Raw genomic sequence first — 18,635 nt, forward strand, 5'->3', positions numbered from 1 at the left:
AGAACGGACTCCATGGAGGAGCCCATTGCGAAGTCGATGCCACCAATATCTCCTAGTAGATTTCCGTAGATGATGGAGAAGCAAAGGAACTTCAAGGAGACGCTGCAGAGATCTGCGCTCAGTGAAGACAAACGAAATACTGTAGTACCCCAATATCATCCCCTATTGGCTCTAGAGTGATCGCCGCTTTATTGCGCGCAACGCGGGTGAGAGTCACGCTAGTCTGAATGATTCGAGCTGATTACAGGTGACAAAGAAGCCTACTCGGGGGAGTGACATTTTCAATGTGATTTTACACTCAAAAGAGTGACGAATATGGGTATAGGCCTGGAGAATAAGACAAAAATGTTAAAGATTGGAAGCTCAATATTGGTACATCCTGGGGGAAAATGGAGCAGTGGCAGCTTTGGATGGAGCCTCCGGCCCCCCAGTACCACGCGGAGGGAGGACGGCGGGATCTCCGGTACTCTACAGCTAAGGTAAGGTAGTGCTGACATATGGCTAGCGTTTCTTCGCCTTAGCATTGTGTTTCGCATTCGAGTCACTCATTACCCTGACCCATAGACGGACTTTCTTCATCACGGCAACGAAGATGTCAAATCCGATGGACAGGGGCCTATTAGCGACGGCAATACAGAGGTTCAACTCTATAACGACAAGCCATTGTCAAACAGAATTAATTCTTCTTCTTCCCCCATACAGAGACAAAGCTTTTCCAACCTGCAGTCACCATGTCTTGCCCAGATTGCTTCAAGGTTCCCGTCCACGATCATGCCGAAGCAATAGGTCAATTCGAGACTCTCTACGGTTGGAAGACGTACGTTACTGGCGACGCCAATGCTAAATCAGCCATTCTATACCTTCCAGATGCTTTCGGCTTGAAACTCGTCAACAACAAACTCCTCGCCGGCCGCTACGCAGCTGTGGCACCGGGTGCAAAGTACTCATTCCCGGCCTGCTCTGGCAAGGCGGTGCAGAACCATCCACCATGGACGCAGTGGAGACATTCTTAACACCCGGCGGCAGTTTCTTCACCAGACTCTGGTGCTCCTTCCAAACTGGTCCAGTCATCATTTCCTTCTCCACCTTCGGTGCCGCCCCCAAAGCATACCCCGAAGTCTTGATGTACGCCCGTGCCATGCACGCAGACCTAGCACCAGGCGAAAAACTGGGTGTTGCTGGATTCTGCTGGGGAGGGTATGGAAGTACCAACTCGTGCACGGAGAAGGCCACCGAAGGCGGTAGCGAACCGTTGATCGATGCTCAGTTCAACGGCCATCCCAGCCAGCTCAAGACACCTGATATGATAGTTGACGCGATTGCGGCCAAAGTGCCTTAGAGTCGTGCTGTTGCGCAGCTGGATATGAGATTCACCCAGAAAGTTCGCAAGAAGTTGGGGCTGCAGTGCGTGCGAAGGTCGGTCCTGCAGAGGAGAATCACTACGGATTTGTCGTCCATAAAGATTGTATACACGGATTTTGTGTACGAGCAACTCCTGGTACTCCGAATATGGGTGGCTACCATGCTGCAACCAAGCAAGCAATTCATTGGTTCAACAAATACTTGAAATAAAGTCAATTGGAGTACTTGATGGAAACCTCCAAAAGAGCGTGCCCACCAGGCTATCGAACTTGTTGAGCGGGAGGTCTTGCTGGTCCGGAGGACTTGTTGCTTCGAAGGACTTGAATCGTCGAGACTTTGCGCAATTGTGAAAGCCCGCAAAAATTGGAGGAACCCTGGAAAGTAGCGTTGGAATTTGCGGGACTAGAGTCTTTGCAGGGTGACTACTATTACTAGCTAAGATTTCGGTGGTATTTGTTGTAAATCTAGACTTCGTAGTCTGATCACTACTTGGCGGTCACCTTTAACAACATCTCAGCATTCCTATATGCTATGCCTTCCAAGACGTCATCGCCGACCATACCCTCGGCCTTCAAAGCTTTCAAGAACGCCAGCCCGGCTTCGTTCTTACCGAATGGATAGTCAACGCTGAACAGGATCCGGTCAGGCTTACATTGCCTCAACACAGCCGCCATGGGCGCCAAGAAGAACATGCCCGAAGTCGTTATCCAGACATTCTCGTCCCAAACCTGGCGCAGATTCCTATTGAGCTTGAGACCTAGATGTGGCCATTGTCGCATGGTGATGGCCTCGATGCGGTCGAGTTGGAAAGGCAACATCTCCCCAAGATGCCCTAGGACGATCTTGAAGGTAGGATAGCGGTCGAACAGTCCCGCCGCAAACAGCCGCAAGAAATGTACCGCCGTCTCGTTATGCCAGCCCCAGCCATACTCGCTCAATGATTCCGCGACGGCGTCCGGATAGTTGCCGTTGTATAGCAACGGCTTTGTTTGAGGGTTAGGCGCCGGATGGAGGTACACTGGTACGTCATGCTCCGCAGCTGCCTCAAACACCGGCCAGAAGAAGGGATTGTCGTAAAACCGCCCCTCGCAATTGCTGTCAATCAAAGTACCGACGAACCCCAAATCCTCCACGCAGCGGCGGAGCTCTCTGCTTGCAGCCTCGGGATCTGCCATCGGAAGTGTCGCAAATCCTCTGAATCGACCAGGTCGAGCTTCCATGAGATCACTCAGCTCATTGTTCACCTTCGCGCACGTTGCAAGGTCTAAAGCAAGGGAATTCGGTGCGTGGCTGACGATCTGTAAAGACACGCCGCTCTCGTCCATGGCCTTCAGTCGTGTCTCCCCGAGTTCCATGAGAGCGGGAGTTACCATCCCTACCAGACCATTCTCGTCATTGGGGTGCTTAGCATTGTTGGCGACGTAAAAGTCTCGGACAGATTGAGCGAGCCAATGCTCTTCGAGTGCAATGAGCGGGTATGGAAACGCCATGCCTGTATGATGCTTGCTTTGCCAGAATGTCAGATGAAAGATAGGGGCATAGGCCAGCCAAAAATTGCACGTCTGGCTGTCGTTTTGGAACGAGTTGTAGTAAAAAGTCCTGACGCAAAGTAATACATGGGCTTAAATATCAAAATGACATCCTATGTTGGCGGACTTAGGAATCAAGTGCACCGACCGGCGGAGATAGGAATTAAAGAGAACCTCAGAAGATAAGGCGAATTTACGCGTAGACAGCATTTCGTTAACGATAATTATACAAGTAATTACTTCTAGTTCGCTGTTAGTACGCATATGTGCAACACTCTAGCCTCACTCGCCAAGCCAAAAATGGAATTCAATGTGGGGGAAAATCAACCACCAAATCTCGGGACCATTACACATGATTTTGTATTACAATTTAGGGAGAATAGTTTGAATAGCTATCAGAAGCTTCTAGAAAATGAAGCTATACAAAAATCGCTTAATAGTAAGCCCAATTGCCATGTCTAAGCTTAACTACCATGCTGTTAATCGTCCCCTTAGGGCCTGTATATCTCGTAGTCTTTGGGGTATAGAATCTATCTGCTTGTTAATGAACTCTTGACTATTAGTATCTCATCCTTCTTGTAGAAGCTCCTTCAGCGAGTCTTCGTCTTAATGTGGTCGCTTGCTAGTATACTGTTTTGGCCCTTGCCAGCAATTCTCAATAGGGGCGAGATTCGGGGCATTATGACAATTGTAGAAGACTTCCACCTCCATTTTCCGAAATCACTTGGCCACAATGTTGTTCTTTTTGGCCAGATCTCCCCCGGAACCCCGTGACCTGAGGCACCGTCCTGTTTTTAGTAGGAATCTATCCCCTCTTTCAACCCATTTCTTAACCTCTACCTCCAGAATTTGCTTGACATAGACTTTCATTGTGATTGCCCCATTTGTATTACTCGGCACAGTGTATCAAATAATCTTTGGAGTCTTAAAGTTCCACCCAACTGCGGCCCAGCCATGTACACGATATCGAAGTTTTTCTGGAGGTGGATCTCGATGTTGAATATTGTCATGTCGATATCGTATTCTCGTTCCACGTCGACGAATAATAGTCAATTGACCCTCGGGCCCGTAGCCAGCATAGAACTCGTCGCTGTAGCGAATGTCGTGAAAGTCCTCTGAGTTAGGTCGATGTAGTAGTGTTACATCGGCTCAATTGACACGATCAGCTTAAGTTCTTTGATCCATGAATTGCTTCAGAGTAGTCTTGTATTTGCCGTAGTCAAAAGCGTCACACATCGTATCCCGAACGGTCTTTGGGCTCTTGATATCAAGATCCAGCTCCCAAATTATGGCATACCAATTCATGCCTTTGGCCTTCATTCCCAAGTCCGTATCCTCTAACAATTGACTTACCTGAGCAACTTGGGCCCCAGTCATCTTATGCTTCCGACCCCGAGTCTCATTATGGCCTTGATTATGGAATGTACGTGACGGAGCATCAGATTCGATCATTTTGTAACCAGGTCGTTGCTCCACATCAAAGAATTCGAATACATTGCGTGGATCCTCAGGAATGCCCTTTGCGCGTAGGTATTAAACTGCGCCTTGAACTTTGGCCTTCTTGGGTGTATCGTAGACTTTGTTTTTACGTCTAGGCTTCTTTCTAGAACGTTTACGACCCATAGTAGTGGTGTTATGTGGTGGAAAGATAGAAAATATGGAATTTTTGGTGGGGGATTATTTAGCGCCCACATTGAATTCCATTTTTGGCTTGGCTAGCCTCATTACTCACGAAAGTTCGCCACTACATGCGCAGTCGGTAAGTCTTACATATCGGACTTAGAGTTCTTTAACTCCTTTACACTAGATCGACTTTGCAGAATCTCGAGCAACAAAGAACTATAAGTGTAGGTGAGAATCAATGTTTTTTTTAAAGGGGAGAAAATAGAAGTTAGTGGGTGTTGCGCCGGAATCATCGGATTTTAGAGCAGGCATATCCAGGTCGATACGAGTAAAGCGGCGTGCAAGATCCGAATGACTGGGCTGCCAAGACCTCAGCCTTACGAGTACAACGAACAAGGACGTCAAGAATTCCTTGGTCTGAAATTCAAGGTCTTGAATCTCGATGTCGAAAAACACCTTCACCGAACCTGAGTGAAACCGCCCACCAAGTACCTCCACCAAGCACCTCCATCAAACACCACAAACACCGCCCAACCATGGACTTTGCCTCCCTCATGTCCGCCGAGATCTCCAAATCCTCCTCCAAACCCTCATCCTCACCAACCCCCACCCCGACCGAACCCACCAAAAAGTACCTCAAGCGCGCCGAGCTCGAAGCGCAGCGCCAACAAGCCTACGTCGACGAACAAGCCGCCATCCGACGCGACCGCGAATCCAAACTCCTCAAGAAGCGGAAGCTCGACGAAGAAGACGCGGCGCGCAACGCCGAGAGGGACGGGAAGCGGCGGCGCCTCGCCGAGGAGTCACGGATCCGGCGGGAGGAAGAGGAGGCGAAGAGAGAGCGGGCGAGGAGGAAACGGTTGGGGCTGCCCGAACTGCCGGAAAAGACGACGGCGGAGGATGGGACGGCGGTCCGGGGCGGCGAACCGGACATGCCAGACCCGGACCTCGTGGCCAAACTGCGCGCCCTCGCCGAACCCACCCTCCTCTTCGGAGAGACCCACGTCCAGCGCCTGCGCCGCTACCGCAGACTCGTCGCCCCCGGCCCCGCCCCGCCCGCCATGACGAGCGGGCCCATCCCCACCACGCTCTCCCTCCTCCCGGAAGCCGAGATGAAAGTCCCCCCCACGCTCCCCAAGGACGTCGACGGCCGGACCTTCCTCTTCCGGCAACTGGCCTCGTACTTCACCATGGTGCTGACGGAATGGAGCCGGGCGCTCGGGCGACGGGACGGCGGGGTGAAGGAGAGCCAGCAGGGCCGGCAGGCCCACGGCGCCTACGCGCAGTCGCGCGCGAACATGGCGCCGCTGTTCCGGAAGTTCGAGGCCGGGCAGCTCGAGGAGGGGATCCTGGCGCCCATGGTGGAGATCGTGGTGGCGGCGCAGGAGCGGCGCTACGTGGACGCCAACGACGGCTACCTGCGGCTGTCGATCGGCAAGGCGGCGTGGCCGATCGGGGTGACCATGGTCGGCATCCACGAGCGGAGTGCGCGGGAGAAGTTGCACGAGAGCGACGCGGCGGCGCACATCATGAGCGATGAGGTGACGAGGAAGTTTCTGCAGAGTATCAAGCGGTGTTTGAGCTTTGCGCAGACGAGATGGCCGCCGGAGGATTTGATGCAGTTGATGGGTTGATTTGGGCTTGAATTGAGCCTGGATGGGTAAATGATATCCACTACTTAGGTGAACCTGTAGCCTGTCTAGGATCAAAAGCCAGTGCTCAATGCTAAAGACATACTGTCTATAGCCAGTCAACTCCTCCCATATCTAGATCCCCGGGGTATACGTCCGTGCTAATGCGTCATCTCATACAGTTCCCACAGGGACGTCCTCCCACCCTTCAGGGGCTAGGGTCCCATCACCAGAGCCCTGTCGTGGGGACTCCCTCTCATTCCAAACGCCGTTATTGCACAATGGTGCCCAAAAGGCAACCCAGCAGGCGCATAGTCCCATCAACTCACAAACCCTCTTCCCATATTCCTACCCCTCTGCCCACTGACCGCATCCAACTTGACAGCACAAAGCACTATCTCCATGCCACCATCCTCCTCTCCCCGGCTGCCTCTTGAGGAGTACTCCACCCTCGGCTGGACGCGCATTCGCCACTGACCTTTCCTCACTATCCATTCGCCAAAATCATCCAGACTTCCCCTTCTCTTCCGTTTCTTCATCGGAGGGGGCCGCGTACTTGAAGGGCGCATTGTAGGATTAGGCCAGGATTGTCCTGGCGCCAGGCTGGCGGACGAAGGTGTGGGTATTTCTGGATTATATTCAAGCTCTTGTTGGTGATCTAGAGCGCTTTCATCCATTGTGTGTTCTTGGCCATCGAGTATGATGTGTGCGTCTTGCCCGATACGGATTTTGACTCTATCTTCACTCAGGGGCGTGTTTGCTGGACTTGCCGGGGCAGCGGATGCGCCGCCTGAAGACATCATGAGCCCGAGTGGCAAGTTGTGGGGCAGGTTCATTTTATCAGCAACAGTTTGGAAGAGACTAGATATGCGCGCTTTGGTATCACCGTAGAAATCGGCGCGCATGCTGCGGAAATCGATTTTCGTCTCTTGACTTCCTATTTCGACAATGGCTTCGTAGCTTGTCTCGTCGACGAAGGGCCGCATATAATTGACCCAGCCACCCAAGGGTGATTGGTCGGAGGGCGAAGCGTCGTTGACGAAGGAGACACCGGATTTGTGGAGGTCTTCGAGCTGCATTATGATTTCTGATTTGCCTCGTTCGGCATTGTAGCTTATGGAGTGCACAAATAATTTATGCATCAGGCCTTTGAAGCCATAGTACTTACAATCACTGAGGAGCTGTGCGCGGTGCTCCTTGTCGCGGATTGTGAGAGGGTAGCCGCGGGATAGATGGATGAGATCCTCAAAAGCTTTAGGGGAGCGGTTCGGTACGGTTTGCGGTTGTACTGCTGGAGGGCGCATGAGACCTCTGCTTTCGAGGCCTGGAAATGCATCATCGCGCGAGCCGAGGAAGCCTGCAAAGCCGAGGGAGAAGAAGTTGGAGGAGTTGCCGGCACCGGAGAAGGTATCGCGGGGTATCTGGAACTGTTGACCGCCTATTGAGACGAAGATTTCGGCGTCGAAAAGCTGGGATATGAGGCGTTGAAGGCTGTAAAATTGTGCGTCGGCGTAGAGCCTGACATAGTGAGCATTGTCTCTTGGAAGGACGTAGTAGCCTGCAGTCACATTAGTGATATGCTCGGAAAGTGCCATTTTGATTGCTGTACCTTGTAGATGCCGGCATATATCGGCGAAAGTATCCGGATCTCGGTCGATAAACAGCGTCTTTGTTGGTCCATTACCACTTTCATCTAGTCGCAGCTGCTCTTCGAAGTAGTTTGAGAAATACGAGGGCGCTCTAGGGAGTTCAGCTATAGACACCTCCCTATTCCTGAGAAGACGAGCTTACCATCCGAATTGATCGAAGCTCCTGACAGCCTGAACAGCCTCCACCCGATCTGTATAGAAAACGCCTTCGCATGGGGTAATATGGAATGTCCATTTCGCATCAGAAGGTCGCCTGTGCGCATCACGCCCGGCGTCCTAATGGGCCCTTTTCCATTCGAAAGAGAGGAAGCAGCTGAGAGTGTGATCTTCGTCCCTCCCACATTTTCTGCTGTAAAGTTCTCGAATTCGGAGCGCGACGGTCCCGATACGCTAGAGATCATTGAGCCTCCTTGTACATCATCTCCAACCCACATGTCTTGTGCGCGATTGTCCACCGCGAGCTTTTTTGGTGGAGCAGCACGCAAGCGAACCTCCAGCTCTCTCCGCCACTCGAGATAACGATCAGAGGGCGAATGTAACAGGCTTAGCACCGGAAGCCCAACAGCCACGCGGGAAAATTTCGGAAAATGTGCTGGGAGGGAGGCAGCTCCGGCTGACGTGCGGAAAGCAAGGATGTCAAAGGCGTAAGCAGCCAATTTCTGGTAGGCGAACCAAGCGAGGTACTTATGCAGAGATGGAATTGCAAATGAGCGGACGACCAGTGATCGAAAGAGCGCGGAAAAGACGAAGGTGATCTCAACAGGATAGAGGGTGGTTGAGCATGCTGGAAGGTCCGGCAGCAGTGGCCGCTCGCTGTGTCTATGAAGCTCGAGTAGCTGTGACAAGGCTCGTTAGTCGAGACAGAGTAGTCATGTTCTTGATATCACGTTAACTATCCGAGCTGTCAATTGGGTATGTGCACGTAAAAAGCGGTTGTCTCGAGGCGCAACAGATGATAAACGATGGGTTGGCCCTCAACTCTCTACATGCGGGGTCTAAGCGCGGTGGTGGTCTTGGCTCTAAATTGCTTCTCCGCCTCCACCCCCACCTCCACCTCTCCCTTCTTTCCCCATACTTTGCCGTATCAAACTGATATTATTACAAGATCTCTCATCCTACGAGTATGACCGAAGAGGAATGGATGGGTGGCGGACATCTTCATCGTCGTTGAAAGCGGCTTCTTGAACCTAGCAACATCAAGACAGAGCATACATTACAATTGATCTTCAGAGAAGCCAATAGAACTTCCAGAGTCCTGGCTCTCCGAATACAAAGTTACCAATCAATTCCCCCTCGTCTCCACTCCCAGCCCAGTCCCATTCCTCCTCCCTTCAACCACAGCCGTCAAAAGCTTCCCTACCGCCTCTAAATCGCCCAATAAGCCCACATGTCCCCTCTCTGTCCTCACTCTCCCACCCTTTTCACACACGTACCCTGGAGGCAGCATAGCTGCCCGAGCAAGACAGACACCATCGCCACTCGCAAATTGCAAGTCATCATACGCATCCGCGCGTCTAATCCCGTCACGGGAAGCAACGCGAGCAGCCACCACGGTTGGGGTATTGTTGGCGTAGAGAATCGCAAAGGGAGGGTAGCGATTCTTGGAAGTATGGTCCGGATTGTGGGCCATCTCCGACTTAAACGCTACTGTCTGGTCGAGCGTGCGTTGGAGATAGGCGAGAGCGTCAGGGAGAGGAATGGTGCTCTGAGGAGCGTTGCCATTGTTAGGTAGAGAGGAAGATGGTCCCATTTGAGGGTCGAGAGAGCGGGCGGATGAAGCGTTTGCGATGTCGTTGACCTTGGTGGAAGCAGTGTTGGCTGCATCTGCGAGAGGGGATTTGTCGTCTCGTGAACGAGAGACGGATAATTTCCTGCCTGGCAATGCGAGGGAAGGGAAGGAGTTAAGCATGTCAGCCATTGAGCCCAAGAGACCCTTGTTCTCTGGAGGATGTGCAGCAGGCAGCGCAGGAGCTATGCAAGGTGACCAGGCATACTGCTTCCAATGTTCCACGTCAAAGAAGTTTACCGGGTACTCTTCCTTGGTCGCCTTGTTAATAAAGCATTTGCCATCTTCTGGCAGCAAAAGAAAGCTACTTCGAAGTGTAAAATTGACCTGTGCAGTAAGGACGTTTGAACTTAGAAGTACTTCATCTCCGTTCCGTAAAGGCCCAAGAATGTTGACACAGTGTTGTGGAACGCCAGCAAATATCACGCCCCTGAAGAGCTCCGGTCGTTGATTGACTGAATGTCGCGTGATCAGCCCGCCCATGCTGTGTGCGAGGATGTTCGCTCCTCGTTTGTGGTCAGGCACAGCATCCGCATTGGATGGCAGTCTTTCGAGGAATTCGATGAGCCTCCGACTAAGCAGATGTGGGCTTAATCTCCAGTCATAGCCATAGTCATGTACCCGTAAGGTACCATCTTGAGCATGTTTGCAAGCCCGCAATCGCTTCAGAAGGCGTCTCCCCATATCGACAGGACCGATGTGACTCAGCATGCCTGATGCATAGATGTAATCTTTCATGTTCTCTTCGTCTTCTGGCTGGAGTCCCACTTCTAGATCAACCTTGCGAATGTTAAGACCGACTTTGATAGGAACCCATAGCTGACGATTGGGTGGCTTTGCAGATCGCAGTACAGATCCTCGATATCCACCCATAACTACCAGATCCCCTGTCAGATGTTCGAGAGCCTGCTCCAGGTAAGGATGAGTTGATTTTGGCTTTTTATCCATTAGGGTGCCGTTGCCCAACAGTTGTAGGCCTTGAGGCGCTGTATCATGCATTACATGGGCTCTAGCATCCGCAGTTGCTTCTCCATTCGTCATTCGCATTGGTCTTTTGGCTTCACTCTGAGCCCGAGGCCTTGTGAAATCTGGGCGAAAAGAGTCAAGATTAAGGGTAGATACATTCGGCATTCTTGGTAGTCTGATGCTAGAATCCTGAAAGCTGTCTTTTATCGCCTTCATCCTGCTGTTGACCTGATCCTGTACATTCTCCCATCTACTATCGTCGCCAAGCGAGGAACCTATAGAGGTAGCTCTGCGAAGCATTAGAGACTGATCAGAAGTGGACCGATGTAATCGTGACTCTTGGGGGGACAGGGCGATCTTATCAGACGATGCCCTTCGACCCCTCGTACTAGGGGTTGGGCTCCGGCGCGCATTTGATTGCGGTTTCAGGCTTGTGTTTCCATCGGACGCCAAGCTGGGTGCTGTGTCATCTTGTCCCTTCGCAAGGTCACCACTTGGCCGCCTTTCGGGTTGATTCCAAAAGCCGAAGCCTGACTTCATATCAGCAAAGGTACTGGCTCTTTTCTGCCTCGTTGCAGCTCTCTGTATTGGGGAGCGCGACCGGGTATTGCTAAGTATTGAGGAAAGGCTGGGGATCGAGATGTCTCTGAAATTTGGCGTCTTGGGTAGAGATGGGAGATTGAAGCTCGAAAGATAGCGCCTGGCATTCAGATCTGCCAGCATGCTTGTAGGTCCGATTGCCTGGTGATCTTGACCATGTGTCTTCAATTTTTCGAACGGCTGGGGCTCTGCTCTCCATGGTGAAGGAAGGGTGACGGAGTGTTGTCTGTTCGTCGATGTGAAGGGTTCCTCAGAGGAATGACGAGGAGTCGTTGGCTCTTCATTCACACCAGCATCTTCCTGACTATGTCCATTGTCATCGGCAGCGCCGTCGAACATGCCGAGTTTGTCCAAGCCTCCCATGGCCGCAGCTTTTTCCGCAGCGGGTGTCTGAGGAGACAACAGTCTTGTCTGGGCTCTGTTAATGCTGACGCCAACAACTGAATGTGCATCCTCTTCAAGCATTGGAGTGCCGTCTTGTTGCTCATCTGGAGAAGAGCCATCGCGATCAGAAGGAACAATAGACAGGAAACGCGGCTCTGGCATTTCTAGGTGCAACGGCTTGCCCGATGAGGCATTTGAAGTTGCACGGGTCCTTGCGGAGGCATTTTGGGGGGCGGAGGATGTCATGGCCGTTACATTGGCGTAGCAAATCCAGAGGGTACGAGCAATGAGGGCGATAGCAGTGCTGCTTGGTTTCAAAATAGGCGGATGGACTACCGTGAGACTCAATCAGGAAGAAGATCTGTCGACGGCATGGCGCCAAGTATCATGTTACAGTCACATATTCTGTGGTGTAGAAAAGAAGCATCAGTAAGCATCATTCACGCACTGGGGTAGTGTTTGACCCGCTTCAGCCGGGTAAAGTATCTGGCCTCTCATCCTTGGTGAAGTAAAATACAAACGTATTTCGGATGCTGCCTTTTCAATCGCTATTTTTCTCCTGGTCAATCGCAGCATTCCTGGTGCCACTGAAGGGACGCGCTTTCAACTCATTCCGAGAAGTGCATCAAGGCAAGCATCAAGGTCCTTGCCAAGATATCATACACAGCCACCCTAGCCGACGGGCAATTGGTAAGGTATAGCTGAATGAAGTTTAGCATAGCCGTGTTAGTGGCTTGGCCTTCCCGGCTCCCGAGGACCCCCAACGCTGAATCTTCAACCTCCCTTCCTCGACCACTCATCCTTCCATCGACTTCACTGTAGGCTCATGAGGACCTAGATACACCGTATTACTTTCATGCTCCGGTCCAAGAACAGCTTCGACCTTTCATAATAGCACAGCAGTAACAAAGGGTTTGCTCAAACGCTGCCAAATCCATCCATCTGTCTGACCAGCCCAAAGTGAAGAATTTCTTACTCCTGTTCCGGTCCTTGCAACGCTGCACATCCACCCAAGCAGTATCAGCAAAATGTCAGGTCTTGACGTCGAAGCTCTACTAGATTCCACCGCCCATAGAGCTCCTTCTGAATCCAAGGAGCGTCATAGCAAAGACCGCGATGATCGCTACAAGAGTGACCGACACGACCGTGACCGTCATCGCGATGGCAGCCACCGAGACCGAAGCCGCGATAGAGAGCGGCGTCATCGAGATAGAAGCAGAGATAGAGTGAAGAAGGAAAAAGATGTTGACGGAGATGTAGCGATGGAAAGTCCGAGAAGCGAGCGTACAAGCGGACGTGATGGTCATCGAAGCAGACGAGACCGTAGTCGAGACAGTGATAGACGTCACTCACGCCGTCATAGGGACTCCGCCGACGCTGAAGACTACCGTGGCTCTGGAGGAGACTTCTACCGCGGAGGTGGGCGCGCTCGCACTCGATCAAGATCGCCTAATGGGGACAGATACTACCGACCCGGTGGCGATCGACCTCGCCGTGATGACGATGACAGAGTTCGAGACAGAAGCCCTCGTCGTGACCGCAATGCTGAACGAAAGCGTACCCCGAGCCCCAAGCGCAAATCTCCTACACCGCAGCCCACGGAAGATGAGCGTGATAGAAGGACGGTCTTTGTGCAACAGCTGGCTGCGAGATTGAGAACGAAAGAGCTGATTGCATTTTTTGAGAAGGTCGGTCCAGTGAAAGAGGCACAGATCGTCAAGGACAGAGTCAGTGGGAGATCCAAAGGGTAAGCGTCTGAAAACCAACCCCGTATGCAGAGTATTCACTAACACTTGTAGTGTTGGTTATGTTGAATTCAAAAAGGAGGATTCGGTTGCTCTGGCTATCCAGCTTACAGGCCAGAAACTTCTAGGCATTCCCATTATCGCCCAGCTCACCGAGGCCGAGAAAAACCGTCAAGCTCGCAACCCCGAGGCTACCAGCAGCAACCCCAACCAGATCCCGTTTCATAGGCTCTACGTAGGAAACATCCATTTCAGCATTACTGAGAGCGATCTACAGAATGTCTTCGAACCTTTCGGCGAGCTCGAATTCGTTCAACTACAGAAAGAAGAACAAGGGCGGAGCCGAGGCTATGGCTTTGTGCAGTTAGTACTTTCAAGTCCTCATTCGCCGTGTTCACGCTCACCCCTATGCTTTAGATTCCGAGATCCCAATCAGGCCAGAGAAGCCTTGGAGAAGATGAATGGCTTCGATCTTGCTGGGCGGCCCATCAGGGTTGGCCTCGGTAACGATAAGTTCACCCCTGAATCTACCGCAAATCTTCTCCAGCGGTTCCAAGGGCAAGAACACCAACGCAACTATCAGGGATCCGCCTTTTCCGGCCACGGTGGTCGTGGCTCACAAGCAGGTGGCGCAGGTGGCGCCTTCGATCGTGCTGGAGGCCGTGACAATGAAAAAGGTGGAGGAGGCGCTAGTGCCCTTGACGATACAGACGTGGCTGGAGTGAACTTCAACAATTATAGCAGAGATGCATTGATGAGGAAGCTTGCGCGTACAGATGACCCGGCACCCGAATCGAACGGTGCTGACCAGAAGCGCCCGGTCGTCAAGCCAAAGACAGAGAACAAGCCATTGCCTGTCAGCGTCAATCAGGCTAGTAGATGTGTTTTGCTCAGGAACATGTTCAATCCTCAAGAGTACGTCTTAGCTTCCCTAACTCCTATTTTTGCCTCTTCGGTAGACCAAAATTGACAGTCCTACAGGGAAGAAGGTGACACTTGGATCAGAGAGCTCGAAGACGACGTCCGAGCTGAGTGTACCGAAAAATACGGGAAAGTCGTTCACATTTCACTAGATCAGAACACCGCAGGCGACATCTACCTCAAATTCGACCGCGTCCAGGGCGGCGAGAACGCCATCAAAGGCCTGAACGGACGCTTTTTCGGCGGCAGACAGATCTCAGCTCAGCCTGTTGTCGACGCAGTCTATAGCTCGCTGTTCTCGAGAACTTCTGCGCTTTAGGGATGCTGACGGTATAGCTAGTATGCTTGCAGGTGGTCCTTCGGTGGAAAGACTGGTTGAAAGTGGATGTCCAAGGGACGTGGTTGCACTGACTAATGTCTCTAGATTCAAAAACAGCTTTGCATCGATGAGGCAATCTGGCGAACAGGCTAAGTGCGCATTAGGTCTTCTTGCTCATGCAACCTCGTAGGTGGTAGTAATAATGTGAATACAGGACTTCGTTGCTGTATTATCATTGTTCCTTGATAGATTCATATGCTATGATACACTTTCAAGTCCATTTTGTGATGCTTCCCTTGATGAAAAAACGCCGCGATCCCCTTCCCTTTGCTAAACATAGCTTTTCGAGGATGAGAGAACGACAAAGAAAGCATACCTTTCCGCAGCGCCTCTAAGGGAATCAACCTCTTCCTTCGGCTAGCACACAAGGACATGTAAACCCCGTGTGTATCTAGAGAGAAAATATACGTATGTTAAAGGGTGGTCAAAGAGGGCACTCATGCCAAAGCTCGTCGACGGAAAACTGGGCTCTCAACCGCATCAAGCTGCTGCTGTTGCTGAGGCTGCTCAGGTTGCTCTTGATTTTGGCCAACTTTCGGCTTGGGGAAACAGGTCGACAGCCCCCCCCCCCCGCCCCCCCACAACACCCCGGGCGGGCGGCAGTGTTCTTGTGTATCTTGTAAAACTTCTGAACTCCAAGATGATACACTGAAAGGGCTGACAGCCCCAAAGTAACAGATGTCCCAGCATGAAATCTGGGGTAGCTCGACGGTGAGATGACCAAATTGGGTAGAAAGCCTTGCGCAGACACAAGATCATTTTGGTCGAAACCCCTGGTTGCGGAGACTGTGAACGCTGTGCATGCTCAGCAGTGGACGGTCTCCTCAGCCGCTTGCCCCAACCGGAAGCTGCTCGACACTAGGTCTCTGTGGACACTAACCGTTCCTGACCCGGAAATAGAGCTCAGCGTTGTAAGAATTTGGTATTTTTAGTGGCGTCGTATCTTTTATCACTTCTGTATCCAGCAATCTCTCCACGATGGTCTTCCCTATCCCGAGATCCCAGATCTCCTTAGACAATTCTGGAGCGGTTGACAAACGTGAAAGCAGGCACGTCTTGAATACACACAACTCCTACAAGCGGTTATCAATAAAAATCGATGATCAAGAAAGCAACAGCGTCTTGCTAGATTTGAAAGACTTGCTTTTTGGGGAGGAGGTTCAAAGCAGATTCTCTGCTGATTCATGCGTCCTTCGTTCGAATCTTGAACCATGATGGCATTAGAAAAGAGGCTGTGAGGTACTAACGAGCAGTGACAACCATCCGAGAGTGCGCTGCCTGATACCCGAAGAGCATTGAAATCCATCACAACTCATTTATGTCCCCTGCATCGCTCTTCGCTGTCTGTCTTGCAAGGTCTCAGACCTCTCTGAAAAAGGCGGTGAAAAGACCGGCCACCGCAGTAGCAACAACCCCCTAAACGTCTCAATCTTAGAAGGACCGTGTGGAAAAGGCTTGCAGTCACAGAACTAACAGCATCTGCAGGTCTCAGAACTGCACCAGAAGATCCTAAAAGCGCTAGTAACACAATGGTGCAACGACCTTTCAAACATGCTAGACTTTCAAAACCTAGAAGCACGTATTAAAGGGGCTATCGATCAGAGAAAAGGCATCATTGCAGATACCCCAAAGAGCTGTGAGAGCCATGCTAACAGAATTCCAATCCCCGAGAGACGTATAGCGAGGGATGACGACCACCAATGAAGGTAACAAAGGGAACGCAAACAACCACAGTAAAACGCGTCAGCAGGGTTTCCAACCAGGAAAGCAACAACACCTTGCCAAAGATTGGCAGAATCTTGTGGGGAAAAGGGCGTCTATCCAGGAAAGAATACCATCAAGATCACATTGAAAGGTTCGATAACCACCATAGAATGCCTTGAATGACTAGAGGGGTAATATACTGATGTAGGAGAAAAAGGAACATGCCCATTGAGAAGCCATAAGAATCACAAGGGAGGAATTGACGCTCACAAAAAAATACATTGCAAGGGCAAACAGCCAACCAATAGGATACGAAAAGGTTCATAATCGGAACATTAGGGTCTCTTGCATTCTCCATTGTTGAGGATCGTCGCTATACACTGAACGAAAACTGCTTGCTTCACTGATCCCGTCACTTTGGGTTAGCGTCTTTTAGCGTGATAAGTTCGTCTACTTCTTCGCCCACCATCCCGTCTTTCATTCTGACAACAACCTCTTGGTTCCATCCGTCACAACTCATCTTCATCAAGGTAGCAACAGCTACACTACACATCTGGAGTGGCAAGCACTTTGGAAAGGCCAGAAACGTCACAGAGTAAGTCCGTCACGTCCGTGCTTCTTCACCTCACTTGGTGTTGGGCTTTGTGCTCGCCTTCACGTCATCAACGCCGAGCTTCGCACTCTTCTCCCTCTTATCGGTGCCGAGCCTTGTACTGACCTTCACGTCACATAGACTTATCACAGCGATGTCTCAAGAGTCCAACGCCGGTTCGCGTCGTACGGAAGGAGGACTGGCAAATGCGTTGGAAATCCTGACGGTGGGCCATCAGCCCCGTCAATCAGAACATCTGGTCGGTTGTTTTCTTCATCAGTGTACTCGTTTTTGAGTTGCTAACCCGTCGTACAGCGCAGTGATAAGGTGTTACTCGGCGAACTTCAACGTCACATCGGGCGTTTGGAGGAGAAGATCGAGCAAAACAGAGAGCTATTACTGCAGAAGGACCGTGAGATTTCAGACTTGGATCACGCAAACAAGGACGTGCATGATGATCTTGCCCAGCACAAGACAAGACTCCGAAAGGTGGAAACGGAGAAACAACTACTGCTTCATAACATCAGTCACTTGAACCAAGAGATTGATGCGAAGAGTACTGCGTTAAAGAAGTCGAATGACGACTTCGTTAAGGCGCAGAAGACCATCAAGGTCCAAAGTGATCTGATCTCTGGTGCGAAGGACGGACCTAAACCTCACGGCACTCCTCAGCGCTTTGGTCCTCCTGCCGGTGCGTACAGCCAGGTGTACAATCAGCCGCCTCCGGCCTACAATGCTCCCAGCGGTCGCTTCCCTCACGCTCAAGCTGCCACAGCGGCACAACATACAGCTCCTGGCCTGCGTCGTCAGTCATCCAATCATCCGACCTTTCAACCACAACCCTTGTTTGGCACTCCCGCCAATCAACGTCGCCCATCTGTGACTCCGCCAGCGTATAACCCCTATCAAAGCCAGCAAGGCGTGCTCGTCCGACAGGACACCGACCAAGCGTCCGGAGTCGATTTGATTGGAGACTTCACTCCACACTTCCACCTCATCGAAACATGGACGCACAACTACGTCAGCGTCCCCGATCAGCATAAGGACCAGTTCATATCAGACCCTCTACGCAATTGCCTCGCAATAGCCACCGATCCTCGCACAGCCATGAAGCTCATGACCTCCAGCAAGACTCGACCCTTGCTCATCGCGCGCGTTATCAACCAAATTATTGTCGACTTCGCATTCCGTCCTATGCTCCTCCGAGGCTTCTCGCCCTTCTACGACAACAAGATCTCGAGCTTTCGCGGCCAGCTGATGGGCAACATCCCCTCCAACGTCCGTCGTGCGCTCCTCCTCGCTTGCGCCGAGACAGTCGTGGATATGACTCAGGCAGACGGTTTTGAAAATTGGATGGATCGCAACATCACGCCCAAGGTTCACGACATGTGGCACCTACTCCAACCCCTCTTCGCTCACGGCACCCCTCGCGATGCAGCTTGGAACGATCTGAATCGGATCTGGAGAGAGGCCACTCGCATCGGCATCCTGATGCTCTCGAAGCCGTGCATCTACACGCTGGACTTCCCTCCCATGGGCCCGAGCTCTTACTTCAACCCGAGCAACATGTGCAACCGCGACCAAGATTTCACGCAGAATCCTCAGGCCCTTAGCAGCATGGCTGTCTCTGTCCGCCTTGCCATCACGCCCATCATCACCGAGACGGACTTCATGAAAGACGCGATCGAGGCGAAATGTCTGCACCAGGCCATGGTTTTGCTTGCCATCTAGGATGGAGTCAATGACGGATGGATGGCTTGGTCC

At 51.7% G+C, this 18,635-nt stretch overlaps 7 protein-coding genes across 7 annotated transcripts; 4 read left to right on the top strand and 3 right to left on the bottom strand.

The window, feature by feature from the left end:
- Positions 1-731: 731 nt before the first annotated feature.
- Positions 732-1,339, top strand: HO133_006295 (uncharacterized protein; the record flags this gene model as incomplete). Its single annotated transcript, XM_037297193.1, has 2 exons — positions 732-940; positions 1,027-1,339. 2 exons carry the CDS (start codon positions 732-734, stop codon positions 1,337-1,339), a joined length of 522 nt encoding a protein of 173 aa, XP_037147318.1.
- Positions 1,340-1,847: 508 nt separating this feature from the next.
- On the bottom strand, positions 1,848-2,852 carry HO133_006296 (uncharacterized protein; the record flags this gene model as incomplete). Its single annotated transcript, XM_037297194.1, has 1 exon — positions 1,848-2,852. The coding sequence occupies one exon, from the start codon at positions 2,850-2,852 to the stop codon at positions 1,848-1,850; it is 1,005 nt and encodes a 334-aa protein (XP_037147319.1).
- A 1,206-nt stretch (positions 2,853-4,058) lies between these two features.
- HO133_006297 (uncharacterized protein) lies at positions 4,059-4,514 on the bottom strand (the record flags this gene model as incomplete). The annotated part of the gene is made up of 2 exons (XM_037297195.1): positions 4,059-4,409; positions 4,431-4,514. The coding sequence occupies 2 exons, from the start codon at positions 4,512-4,514 to the stop codon at positions 4,059-4,061; spliced, it is 435 nt and encodes a 144-aa protein (XP_037147320.1).
- A 536-nt stretch (positions 4,515-5,050) lies between these two features.
- On the top strand, positions 5,051-6,148 carry HO133_006298 (uncharacterized protein; the record flags this gene model as incomplete). The annotated part of the gene is made up of 1 exon (XM_037297196.1): positions 5,051-6,148. One exon carries the CDS (start codon positions 5,051-5,053, stop codon positions 6,146-6,148), a length of 1,098 nt encoding a protein of 365 aa, XP_037147321.1.
- A 317-nt stretch (positions 6,149-6,465) lies between these two features.
- HO133_006299 (uncharacterized protein) lies at positions 6,466-11,776 on the bottom strand (the record flags this gene model as incomplete). The annotated part of the gene is made up of 4 exons (XM_037297197.1): positions 6,466-7,703; positions 7,755-7,883; positions 7,937-8,630; positions 9,098-11,776. 4 exons carry the CDS (start codon positions 11,774-11,776, stop codon positions 6,466-6,468), a joined length of 4,740 nt encoding a protein of 1,579 aa, XP_037147322.1.
- A 782-nt stretch (positions 11,777-12,558) lies between these two features.
- On the top strand, positions 12,559-14,515 carry HO133_006300 (uncharacterized protein; the record flags this gene model as incomplete). The annotated part of the gene is made up of 4 exons (XM_037297198.1): positions 12,559-13,277; positions 13,330-13,638; positions 13,693-14,190; positions 14,257-14,515. 4 exons carry the CDS (start codon positions 12,559-12,561, stop codon positions 14,513-14,515), a joined length of 1,785 nt encoding a protein of 594 aa, XP_037147323.1.
- Positions 14,516-17,025: 2,510 nt separating this feature from the next.
- HO133_006301 (uncharacterized protein) lies at positions 17,026-18,602 on the top strand (the record flags this gene model as incomplete). Its single annotated transcript, XM_037297199.1, has 2 exons — positions 17,026-17,130; positions 17,187-18,602. 2 exons carry the CDS (start codon positions 17,026-17,028, stop codon positions 18,600-18,602), a joined length of 1,521 nt encoding a protein of 506 aa, XP_037147324.1.
- Between the last annotated feature and the right edge of the window lie 33 nt (positions 18,603-18,635).

Source organism: Letharia lupina (genome assembly GCF_014066315.1).
Source record: "Letharia lupina isolate WasteWater1 chromosome Unknown contig_24, whole genome shotgun sequence".
In the NCBI taxonomy this organism is placed as follows: domain Eukaryota; kingdom Fungi; phylum Ascomycota; class Lecanoromycetes; order Lecanorales; family Parmeliaceae; genus Letharia; species Letharia lupina.